Source organism: Rhinolophus sinicus, linkage group LG04 (assembly GCF_036562045.2).
Source record: "Rhinolophus sinicus isolate RSC01 linkage group LG04, ASM3656204v1, whole genome shotgun sequence".
NCBI classification, from domain to species: domain Eukaryota; kingdom Metazoa; phylum Chordata; class Mammalia; order Chiroptera; family Rhinolophidae; genus Rhinolophus; species Rhinolophus sinicus.
The window spans coordinates 77026931-77040076 of NC_133754.1; the positions used below are offsets into that span (position 1 = coordinate 77026931).

The 13146-nt window shown below is 37.2% G+C and overlaps 1 protein-coding gene across 3 annotated transcripts in view; it reads right to left on the bottom strand.

Annotated features, from left to right (window-relative positions):
• Positions 1 to 2333: 2333 nt before the first annotated feature.
• The window catches only part of STOX2 (storkhead box 2), a 214876-nt gene continuing 204063 nt past the window's right edge, over positions 2334 to 13146 (bottom strand). For all 3 annotated transcript variants that reach the window (XM_019736145.2, XM_019736143.2, XM_019736144.2), the window contains one exon: positions 2334 to 8760. In XM_019736145.2, the coding sequence (XP_019591704.1) occupies positions 8565 to 8760 (196 nt within the window). In that variant the 3' untranslated portion in view covers positions 2334 to 8564. The remainder of the gene's footprint in view (positions 8761 to 13146) is intronic.

Sequence of the window (13146 nt, forward strand, 5' to 3'; positions counted from 1 at the left end):
ATCTATCTATCTATCTATCTATCTATCTATCTATCTATCTATCTATCTATCTATCTATCTATCTATCTATCTATCTATCTATCTATCTATCTATATCTGTCTGTCTATCTATCTCTCCATCTATCTATCTATTTATCCCTGAAAGTTGCCAGTGATTTCTCAGGCCTTTGATGAATCAGCTGGTAGTAGATTTCTACACAAGTGTTGGAGAACGAAAGGCTCTTAGGGCAAAGGTGACAGGAAATAAGATTGAGGGAAGATAATGGCCTGTGGATAAAAACAGGATAAGGCAATAGAAATATAAAATTTAAAATACTAGGAATCAATTGTAGTTATAGACATAATTATTATGCATACAAATTATATATTACATATTATATTCTTATATTCTTAATGTATATTAATATATACTTGAGACCAGGAACAAGTCCAAACATTAATAGATGAGACAGCATAACAACAAACAAAAAAACAAACAAAAATTAGTAGTTTCATATAGAGAAAAAAGTAAAGTAAAATAAAACCGAGGTAACAGAAAAGAAAAATAACGCGTGGAATTTTACAACAAAGTAAGAGAAGCAAGGGGAACATGAAGGAAGGTGACCTGGGAGGAATGTGTTTGATGGAATTTGGGGGCTGCCTGAGTAATCCGTCTAGGTGGTCACCCAGACAAGCCCATGCTGGCTCGAGGCACAGGACATTCACTCTATTTGAGCCACAGACATTAGCTCCCGAGTGTTAGATCTGAGGGGAGCCTGTCCTCTTTATTGAACATCAATTCAATTTTGCCCTTTGAATTCCAAACTAACACCCTGGCCTTTCTTGTCTTATCTAACATTTTGCATCTCCCTCTCACTCTTAACATCATACTTCTAATGCATTTCTTTTTAGATTCGCCAAACACCCTACCCAGCCTGAATGCAGGTGCCTTGATTTTTCTTGAAACTCCTGCATGGTGCAATGTGCTCTGTGAATATTCATCACATACACTTATTCCATGTGTCACATGATTAACTATTTGCTTTACAGGAAAAGTCTGGAGCCACTGAACCCAAAGAGGGGGAATATCACTAAATCCAAGTATTCCCACAGTAGGATAAGCTTTCATGGTTAAATAAATTATTCAAGTCATGTGAATAACTTCTTTTTATTATTCAGTGGCTCTCGATTTCACAACTGTAACAGGGTAGGGGGCAAATATTGAATAGTCTGCTTGGATTTTCTTTATGGAAGAAAAAAAGTCCCACCATTCTAAACACTTAAAAATAAGTTAAAACCATACCATTTCCTTCGGAAAGAAAAGATTTTTATGAACTGTGACCATTCTCTCAAAGGAGTAAGAGTCCTGCCTTCCATCTTCGTATTAAGTCACCACATTTCCTCCATGTGTCTAGGTGATTGGATAGTTCTGAAAGGCACATAGAATTACCTTTCCTTTAGCACAGCAGCTTTTGCTCCTAGCATAAAACTCACAATATACTTTCAGTATTCTTGTTCTTCCTAACTTCATTATTGAAAAATGAAGTGTCTGCACTGAGACAGTTTAAAATACATAGACAAACTGTTTCAGCTAAAATAAGACTCATCCTTTAAAGTAGTCACCTTGGGTTCCCCATTATGTATCCAAATGACACTGCCATTGTTTAAAACAGTTCATGGACGCCTGCTTGGGGTGTTGCCTTTACAAGAAAGTCAGGCTCAACTTCGCAACTCCACATTGTATTTGACTAAGAACGCGGTTTCCTAGCTTAACTGTTTGCTTGACAGCACATCACTTTTGGTTTAAGAAAATGGAGTCCATTCTCCCAGGACAAAGATTTACCACCACCAAGGAGAGTCACAAGAACATATAATACATTCTGAAGGCAATTAAACATGGAGGCATTCCAAACTTGTGTAAGTACCTCATTGGAAGATGTGAACAGCTTCCGAGTGTTTACTAGAGAGAGGATCACGTTTATTTGGGGATAGAAGTTGTGATATGACACACAACTAACAAAACAAAACAAAACAAAACACAAAAAACAAAACAAAACAAAAAACAACCACATTACTTTATAATGTCATATAGAAAACTTAATTATAAGCATCTCTAAGCCTCACTCTTTTAAATTTGAATAGCTAGCTAAAAATGTGGTTTTTTTCCCAATATTCCTGGAAAAAGATTTTGATCAGAAATTTCTACTTTTAGTTGTTTTAATTCAAAAGCTCTAATAACAAAAATTTTTATTGTGCAATAAAAGTTTGTTGTGAAATCATATTGAGGAGAGAAATAAATTGATCTCACCTAAAGTATTTTCTCTCATGTACCAAAAAAAAAATCCACTTAGACATATAACCAAATGTTATTTAATATCTTAAAAAGTAACACAATCCAAAATGGATATTTCACACAACACTACATAAACAACATGAACACAATATTACCATATGGAGGGACTTTCAAATATAGACTTACAAAAATCCCTGTGCTTTTTTAATCTTTTAAGTTATTATACTAAGCATGACAAGTAATCATCATTTACAATATGGTACACTGACACGATAAAAACCATGTTACAAATGTGCTGTTATAAATCAGTAACATTAGGGAAGACATTTCATGAACTGTAATTATTTCATATGAAATACTATACAATATAAACAGAACATCCATCTTGGATGACCTTTACAGCAACCAGAGACCAAGTAATTTAAAATTTTTTTTTTCAGTGCAAACACATTTTATTCAAGGCAGTCTTGGCTGCAAAACTCCTTTCTAACATACAGTAAATCCCACTTGCACTTCTTAAGTCATTTACCCTAATGCAATAGTCACATTCAGTCACTCAGAGAAAGATACCTGCAGAATTATGATCCCTTTAAACTTAACATTGAAATTTAATTCTCTGCTAGAAAGTCGTATCTATGTCAACTACTCTAAGGACCTTAATTTGTAGCTGTCAATACTTACAGGAAGGCGACCCTAGGGCAGCTTAGTGCTAGCCCATCATGTGTGCGCAATACCACACACTAGTTTGCTCTTCCAATGTGGAAACCATGGTGGTGTATCGGTATCTAGGTGGGGCAAGGGGAAGGAGGCAGGGAGGACCTGGGAGGACAGGAAGGCAAGGAGCTGCTGGGCGTGTATTTCATGATGCATTTCCTGTAGCTGCAGAGGACTGACATGGGAGGAGATCTCAGATCTCAGATTTGGTACCTCTTTTTGGTGGGAGCAAGGGAACAGGGGTGCCAAGGTCAGCCTTTGGACAGGGAGGTAGGCAGCTGGATGTGGATCAGCCAAGTTTCTAGCCTTACATTGTCTTCACTTGGAATACAGTCCCTTAACCTCGGTGGTAGGGTGTGTATGTGTTCGCACTTGAAGCCAACAGGAGCGATTAAAGCCCGATAACTGATAATATACAATCATAAGGAGATTTAGTCCCCCTTGAGCCTTGTAGAATTCTGAACCTTGCAAATCAGCAACTGTAAGATACAGAACCGTGAAAACACAGTATTATGTATTAGGGGAGCCATCACAGGGGAATCTTTCTGGGATGCTGCTGCAAAAGACGCTGAGATAAACTCAATCAGGGAGAGGCCAATGTCTGTTTCACACTAGGAAATTTAATAATGATTTATTTTCATATATATAATTTATGAAATGTCTCCTAAATAAAAATCTATGGGAGAATATTGGATGTACCCTTAATACTGTAAACCCTTCTAGGAGAGTGACGAAGTGACAGCTGATTCTTTTATCTTACTTGGCAAAGATCAGACCGATGATAATCTCTTTCCTGCCCATATTTTACTAACCCAAAGCACAATAATGCTTTCCATGGCTTTTGCATTCAGTTTTCCTGTGTTGTAGCTTCCCCGAGCCCGAAATGTACAGAAAACTTGCCGGGGAACAGTAGAGTATTGGATGCCGTGACAGTGGGCAGGGCAGTGCTAGACAGAGGGAAGGAAGGGATCGCTTCCACGGGGGTCCACTGTCACCTGACAGCATGCTGCCAGTCGTCCTGTAACTGGCTTGTGGCAACAGAGATCCTCATCAAGAATCTTGTATCTCCTAATTTGAGAAAACACTTAGAACCAGATCAGCTCCCTCGGAAATCCAGATTCTGCAAAGTAGGGCTCAACATATTGTACTGAATTTCTGTTGTGTTAAGAAGCACTGTGAAGATTACTTAATAAAGTTTTTAGTTAAAATTTCTGTTTCAGCACCTTCTACTACCAGGAGCAGTCATGTTCCTGAAAGATGGTATTTTAGCACAGGGATTATAGAAGCCCAATACGAAACTGTATCAAGGGTGCATGTCTAGATCTACTTCTGACAACAATGTCATTTGAGTGGATTTGTTAATTTCCCACTTTATAAATTGATACCAGTAAGGTGTACTGAGGTGTAAAATTCCAAACACCCTGAATTTTTTGAATGAAAATGGACAAAGGTGTAAAGTTGTATTTGTTTTCTTTGACTTTATTAGCACACATCAGAAAAATAGCATTGTATTGAGTGATTTCTCATGATGGTCTATCAAACAGATAGAAAATAGATCACTGATAGCTGCCACTGTGTTTCCAAGTAATCTTAAGTCACTCCTTCTGTTTATTCATTTCAAGTTTGGTATTACAAATATGACCTGCTTGGTTAATTGTTTGCGAATACGAATGCTTTGGAAGCACTTGAGATCCCAAAATGAACTTGCAAAGTCATTATAGGGTGTTGTCGTTTTTTAATCAAGCTCCAAATATTGCCCATGTTATAAATGATGAGACTTTTCAAAATATGATCACTATTGTGTTATGAGCAATATGCCTATAATTTAAGTTAAAAACTTTATTTTCAAGTACACTTTGTGGTGATAAGTGGTTTATCCTGGGTAGAATTTTACAAAGCTGTGCCAACCTAAAAAAGGAACAATGCTTTCATTTTCATTGAAGAGGTTTTTTCCCTCCCTAAGGTGACTGCAATATAATTTAAATTTGCATTTTGGAAATGTTGGTTGGGTTATAAAAAAGGGAGATTTGGGAGCAGCTGTTGTTCAGGTCATTGTTACTCCAGATTAGCTTTTAATTTATGCTTCTTGAACTTGAGCCTCACAGCATCAGACAAGCAGTCATTTGTTATTTTTACTCAGCTAGTCCCCTTTCAGCTCTTCTATGTGTTTTCTCTATTTGATGGCACCCCCCTTTTCATATGTTCATTAAGGTCCCCTGAGATGTGCAAAATATATAAAATGGAATACAAACTACTTAACAGAAGTTGCGAATACACAGCACAGCTCTTTTCATTCAAAAGTAGTTGGGCTGGATGTGGTAGCGTGTGAGTGCAGGCAGAGGACCAAAGTGCTTCAAAGTTGGCAGTCCGGATTTCTTGTGTGTCTTCTGTTACTGAAAGACTAGAATTTAAATCAGATTTTTATAGGAGTAAATAGCTGGCTAAACTATGTTTACCAATTGGCTCTTCGCCAAAGGGAGCTTTTAGCAGGAATTAGGGGGTGGAGGAGACAAGAAATTTAAACTTCCTATCATTCATAACAAAATCAAGTGCGCTTTTGTGGGGAAGAAAGGAGAGACAGGTTTACATCTGAAAATGAAATAATGCCGTAAAAAAAAAAACCATGGCAATGGAAAAGTCATGAGTCCACATAGGCAATCACTGACACACACACAGAACGCCGTGGCCTAATGATAAAGTTTTAAAGTTTTAAACTTTCCTTTTCTGAACAATACACTTTAACGCACTGCTGCCGCTTCATCAAATTTATGGAGGTAGTTATATGTAAAAATAAAAATTACCATAAAGTAATATGCTGTATCATAATAATACATAAGTGTGCAAAATGCCGACAGATGGGTTGACCCTTTAAAGTTGAACGCTACACAGAGATTCAACCAGATTCAGTTTTGTAAACCTTTCAATTGATAAACTAAGTGAAAACTAGATAAGCAGCCAAGTAACACAAAGCTATCGTTTCACTGGAGGAAAAGGACGTTGGCGAAGCTTGGAGTGGCCCAAGTGTTTGGTCCCCGAAAATCACCATAGACCACTGGGTCACATTTGTAACGTGCTTCTTGCCACTACTCCTCCCCCATTCAGGAATCCCGAAGAGATTTAGATGGGGGATATTTCTATATAGAATGGCTGCTTACCTCATATCACCTTTAAAGTCCATCATTTCTACGCTAATGGCTGCTGGTCTAAGGGAGTTCTTTTTTTTTTTTAAATCATGTACCCCATAGCATCAGGCAAATAGTGTACACATTTTATTTGAATAATGTCTTCTGTAAACCTATTTCTTGTGAAATATTGATAAATTCATATTTTAAAGCTTCTAAAGGTAATGCTTTCCTTTCCTGTTCACACAGCATTTGATTATTATAATGGCTACTTTCAGAGGATCAACTAGAGGCTGATGTATTGTTTCAATGGTTATATTATTTATGGACTGAGAGGATGATAAACACTTGAGAGCAGGTTTTTTTGGGGGGGGGAAAACGAATTTAGACAGAAGAATTTAGTATCCGTATGTTATACAACTCCCCAAGGAAACAGATTCTGTATATAGTCTATTAGATACATTATCATTCCTTCTGGAAGTATTTTTAAGCAATGAGACAAATAGTGTATTTCTGAACAATCGAGGCATGCCTTGGAAGAAATAAGGAATGACACTGAAAGCTAACTGACTTAAGCATTTTAGTGGTGTGGGAGTTTACCAAGAAATGTGCTTATGTTTCATTCTAAGCACAAAAAAGGAAATCTATACTAGACTCAACGAGTCCAGTTCCCAATGTAACTGCCAAAATACCTGAAAAAGCATGAGGGAGCACCCAAATGTTTCAAGAATCAGTCCAACAATGTATATGACTGCATTCTTTAAACAGATTGCAAGTGATTAAACCTAAATACTGTAGCAGAAGTCTCACAAACTTTATGCCATTCACTGAAATCTGAGGAGAAAATAGTTTAGATTTATTTTGGGATATATATTTTATGGCACATGGCTGCAAACATCACATGCCACTAAACAAAACTTTTTGTGTCATATGTAACCCTTTTGCAAATAATTTTCCATTATCTACAGATTTATTCCATTGTTCTCATAAAGCACAAGAAACTTTGAAAAGTCTCTTTCCTAGAAGGTTGAAAGCTTGATTGTTTGTAATCACTTTGCTGCTAACCGGCTGCTTTGTATTCAACATGACATTGTAAACCAAAGCCAAATGTTAAACCATTTTGAAATAAGTTGGGCTAATAACCATACATCCACCTAAAAATGCCTCCTGAAATTGGTTACAAAGTATCTGTAAACATTACTCTGGCATAGTTCATGTATGCATAATTGTTATTCTGGTAAATTTTAGGGGAGTACAAGTTGGAATTATACCACACTTGCAGAATGAGCATATTCTGTTGTTAATTACATGGGCACATGTATATTTCTGATCAAAAATTATTTTAAAGTTTTCTCTATAGATATCTTCCCAGGAATAAAAGGCCTGAAGTTCAACTCTCCCTAAATTTGCTCTTTCCTATAACCACTAAAAATCATCTCCCACAGCCTAATTTAGGCATTCTATTTAAAACTACATAAAATAGATTTATGTCCTTCCATTAGAAAGAATAACATTCCCAGGCCATACTCTTCATTTGTATCACAAAGAACATTCTGCTTTTAAACAAACTAATTATTGTATCTATTATATTAAGATAGGATCACCATAAGTATCCCAAAGAGGAAATGATCTTCCTTACCTATCTGACTAACACCTTTTAAAAGTCCACATTACCTCTTCCATCACTTAGTGCTGTGCCCCAGCCAGGCTGGGGACCCCCTTCCTTTTTCTCCACTTCTGACTCAAAGGCCTATATTCCTGTTTGTGATTACGGAAGGTTGAAAATCAGACAAGCATCTGTTACACTTAAAAACAACATCCTGAAAAGAAACACTCCCAGTATTTCAATCATGACCCCTTCTGACACACTTCCATGGGCTCCTGCAGAATCGTGTCACAAAAACTCACAGTGAAAAATGACTGGTGCATAAACAATTCACACACAAAGGGCTGGGGTCCCTTCTCGTCAGTTTGGCATTGATTTCTCTCAAGGTGGGCCCTTGCATTTGACATTTTGTGGTGGCTTCGTTTTTTTGTTGTTTGTTTGCTTGTTTGGAAGTGTCAAGGATCAGTTCTGTGGCATCATTTGCCCACAGACTGGGAGGAACACACATCTGTGGCATTTAAAAGTGGAATTGGCAACTTGCATGACATTGAAAATGCTTATTACACTTACAGTGTCTAGACTTTCCTATGTGTGCTCAGTTACAATTAGTGAAGCAAAAGTGTACATGTCACCCCTACTGCTATTCTGTTGCTACAGAGCCATCAATGTGAAAAACAATACTCTGAAAGAAAGATTTTTGTGTTTTGCTCTAGCTTACTTAGCAGCACAGTTTAAGTAAACACAAAAACTGTGGTTGAGATGCTTGTCTTTCCAAAGATGTAAACATCAGTCCCAGTGTCGTAAACTTGGCTGTATTGAATGAGACAGGAGATCTGAGGCAGAACGACTATCACACACTAGTAACAGAAGCTTGCAAGCAGTTGGAGGGTTTCTGTAACTTCTCAGCTTCATTTGTTGGGGGGTCCGTACTTGCTCGGAAGTTGAAGGCCGGGCCAGCTCCACCATGGGCCGGGCTCAAGGTAGGGTTCTGACGACGGTTACTTTCAACAATGCTTGACGTGTTGGAAGCCAGGCTCTCCCGAGTGCTAAAAGAGTAAAAAGGTTTTGTTTTGTTTTGTTTTGAACATAAATAATTATATAGTGAGTTCCAGAGGAAGAGCAAATGATGTAGTTAATGGATTTCCTCTGTTGGTTCATAATGTCATATATATAACATCTCATACTGATTATTCACATATGCTCCTCCGACATGGCTCCAGAAGCCTTCACAGACGTCTGTAATCAACAGCACACTGAATAAAGGGTTTTTACACAGCTAAGTGCACTTTAAATGTCTTCCCCCTCCTTTCACATTCAAGGAAACTACTTCAAAATTTGATGTGACGGATAGCTATCGCATCAGTTTTAAAAAAAGAATACTTGTAAATATACACATGTAATGATTTCATTTCAGTCTGGAAATTTATTGATATATTGCTCCTTAATAAACTCAATAACTATACCCTAATGATTCTGTTTTCATTCTTGATGAGCAGATTTTGATTTGGGTGGACTTCAAGCATGCCACCGGCTAATTTGCCGTACTGATGGAAATAAAATTCTTTTTAAACACCGTCATATAGCTCTGTTTCAAATTTTAACCCTTTAGTTAAAATACATTATATTTTCAGATAAGGAATCTTAGATGCGTCCCATTCATTTGTGAAGTTTACATTTATCCATACTCCCCTACTTTGGTAGGAACATTTTATATTTTAAAGGATTCTTATGGAACAGAGGTGACCTAAAGGCTTTAGTATTTTGATTTATCTTAATGTTTCTAAGTTAGAAATATTGGAATGTATTTTATTGCTCTAAGAAAATTTAGAACATTTAACATTTCAAATGTGTAATGCAATAGCAGAAATAAAATTACTTGGCCTAATTGTGGGAAAGGAATGGGTTTCATGTCCAAGGCCTTCAAAATGACAATAATAAACTTACCAACTTACAAAGAGACTGAAGAAACCATATAATGTTCAAAATATTCACCCTACGGGTCAAATATACGGTGATAGAAAAAGAACTGATTCTGGGTGGTGAACACACAAAGCAATATACAGATGATGTTTTATATAAACGTACACTTGAAACTTATATAATTTTACCAACCAAAGTCACCACCAATAAATTTCATAAAAAATATTCACCCTATTGGATAGATTCAAGGTTTATAAAATATTTGATGAGAGCTGGTCCCCATAACTGACTTAAGCTTGCTGAAGCTAGTCAACAGGTCAAAGTACTATAGCAGACATCCAAGCTGCCTCTCACTCCCATCCTAAACTGATGGCAATTTTGTCTGAACCCTAGATCTTGGAAGCCCTTACTAACAGGTTATTTCATCCTACCCACTTGTTTGCTTCTTGGCCTTCAGTTTGCTTCACATCAAGGAGCCAGGAGTTAATTGGTCAAAAAAACTGGTTCATCCACTGCCAAAAAGAAAACTGGACCTTTCTTGACTGCAGAGGGTCTCTCCAGAAGGTTAAAAACATTTATAGAAACAAGTCAAATTCTTCCATTATACTTATGGTAAATCTGGGCATACCTAAAGAATACTCAACATCATCGCTAAAGGGACAGAAAGGGCTAGACTTACCTACTTACCTGTCTTACATGTTCCCCAAGAAAACTCACTGGTGGCTTGCCAACACTACAGCTGAGGCATAGGGTCAGGGAGAAGGAAGAAAGGCAATACACCTGTGGGACCCCAGAGCTTTCATGAGACGTTCCTTCAGTTTCATTCTTAATCATGATAGTACCTTTTACGGTATTGGACCTCCTCATCTCTAAAATCAAGAGAGTTATATGACTTCCCTACTCATGGAGCGACTGTGAAGAAGAAATCTGTGACAATGAAGAATTTGTACATTAAAAAGCTAGACAAATATAAATTATTTCTGTTGTACTTCTGGCATGTAATGAATGAAGTAGCTACTGTGGGTTGGTTTGGGAATCTACATTACTAATGATATCTTTTCTGTGGGAAAACAGCATTTGAAGGGCCAAAGGACCCACGTTAAACCAGCTTTTAAGGCACGGGCTTAACATTTATCAAGTACCTGCTGTATGCCAGGTACTGTATCAGGCACTGTAAACACACATCACTGCAATATATCATGTCAGTTTGTAGCTGTCTGCGCTCTAAGATGCCTCTGTGACCATAGCCAACATATTAATAGTGATAAATATAGACAGTAGTCCAGTTTCTCCGAAGGATATATTTCATTATTGGTGCAATACTGAGTATAGTGTGTGACATTCATGTTGAGGGCTCTGGATATGATGGTGAAAAAGTTACTGGAGATGGAGTATTAGGACTAAAAATGTTCCTCAAATTTAAAAGTTCTTACTTTTTAAATAAGAGCGCTAATGGAGTGCAACCTTAAAAATAAGATTTCACTATTGTCTGTGTCTATGAGTTTTTGTTTCTTCATTTGTTTGTCTTGTTCCTTTGTTGTTTTCAGTTTTATATCCCACATATCAGTGAACTCATAGACACAGACAACAGTTTAGTGGTTACCAGAGGGTAAGGGGGGAGGGGAGTGAGGGGGTAAAAGGGGATCAAATATATGGTGATGGAAGGAAAACTGACTCTGGGTGGTGAACACACAATGTAATATATAGATGTCACGTTACAGAATTGTACACCTAAAACCTGTATAACTTTACTAACAATTGTCACCCCAATAAATTTTAATTAAAAAAATAGTAAGATTTCAGGATTTTATAGGCAGAAGGACTGAACCCAGCAGCTCTGTTGTTTATCCCCACGGTGTATGTGTTTCCCATGGGCCCACGTTTCGGCAGCACATCTCACGCAGTACGTTAGGCAGACACATCCCTGGCAGCCTCTGGTTCCTCTGATTTGCATATTATGTTTATCAACCAGTTTTTGGCTGATGTGGAGTAGCAGGCTTCTCACAGCTATGGCATAGCTTCAGTTTGTACCTTTTTCCCTTCTCAATACTCTTTAGTTCCCAACAAAAGGGACTGAAGAATTTTGAAAATGTGGCTGAACAGGACTTCTGAGCCAGTACTGAAAGCTGGGAAGTGTGGCGATCACCTCTTTTTTTGGTCTTTCTTTTTTTTTTCCGGTTGGATCTTAGTTGCTCAGTGATTTACTGTTAAGACCCAAATAAATGGCCCACTTATGATTCCTGTATCTCACAACAGTGGGGAGGTGTCAGCATGATAATGCTATTTGGCTAAAATACTCCTCATGCTGGAGAGTACAACTCCCTATAACTCAAATATTTTCCTGCATAGACCATCCTCATGCATTAGAAAGGCAACTTAGTGAATTTATTGAGGCATACAGAAAATACAGTTTAAAAATAGGTATGGAAAATAAGTTTGTCATCTAGCTTCTAACCCAATGTATTTTAAACATGGAAGGGGTATACAGCAAAGAATTGTTATGTAGATTCTCTAGCTGTATGAAATTTATGGTGATCTATGTATTCCTAGAGAAAATTCTTCCTAATAATAGTGGACAGACATGTAGCTATTTTGTGAAGGTTGTCTCTTCAGAACAACCTTTATCTTCTACCATGACAAAGCATTTAACCTTAATTATATTATTAAAGATATGCAAAAATACATATTTCAAGAAATAGTCCCATTCATAAAGTCTATATTCTACCCGCCAAACTTAGAGATCAAATATATTCTGTGGAGAGACTGGTTCAAGTATTTCATGAATATTTGTTTCTTTGCCTCCAAACAAACAAAATCTTTCAATATTATGTGGTGGTAGGTTTTTGAGTTAGAACCCATTAAGCAGCTACTCTCAACATCTCCTTAGCAACTATCTCTGGGAGTACGGCAGCATTGCCTCTGTGGAGGGCCAGGGACCAGGAGGCAACATGAAGGGTTGGAAACTGGTATGTGAAAAATATTAGGTGGGTAGAGTCTACATAATAAGAAATAGAACATAAGGTACAGGCAAAGAAACCACATCTTCTATAAGCGATGGTTTTGAACTTCTACCATCAATTACAGACTGTCAATTATGCTTATATGGTATCCACTGTTAGGAATTCAAGAGGAGAAAAGAGTAGCAGAAAGAAATAGAAAGAAAAGGATATACAAAATAACTGGTAAATAAATTAAGATTTGATTTGGAATAGAAAAATATTTAGTAAACATTATTTCTTGGAAAAGTCACTTCACAGGCCAGTAGTTTCCAGAATGAGTACCATGCTCCCTAAGGTCTCTTAGGCTCCTCAATGGATGAGCAGAAAAGATCTGGGACCCCTGGTCTCTCATCCACTTTAACCAGAGTGCCAGCTCTGTGTTCTGTTTAAACATTAGACTTCCACACGTGTTAACTTGGAAAAATGGTTACATGACAATAATAATAATAATAATAATAATAATAATAAGGAACTAGCCCTTTAAGAAATAACAAAGGCCTAATATGGGACAGA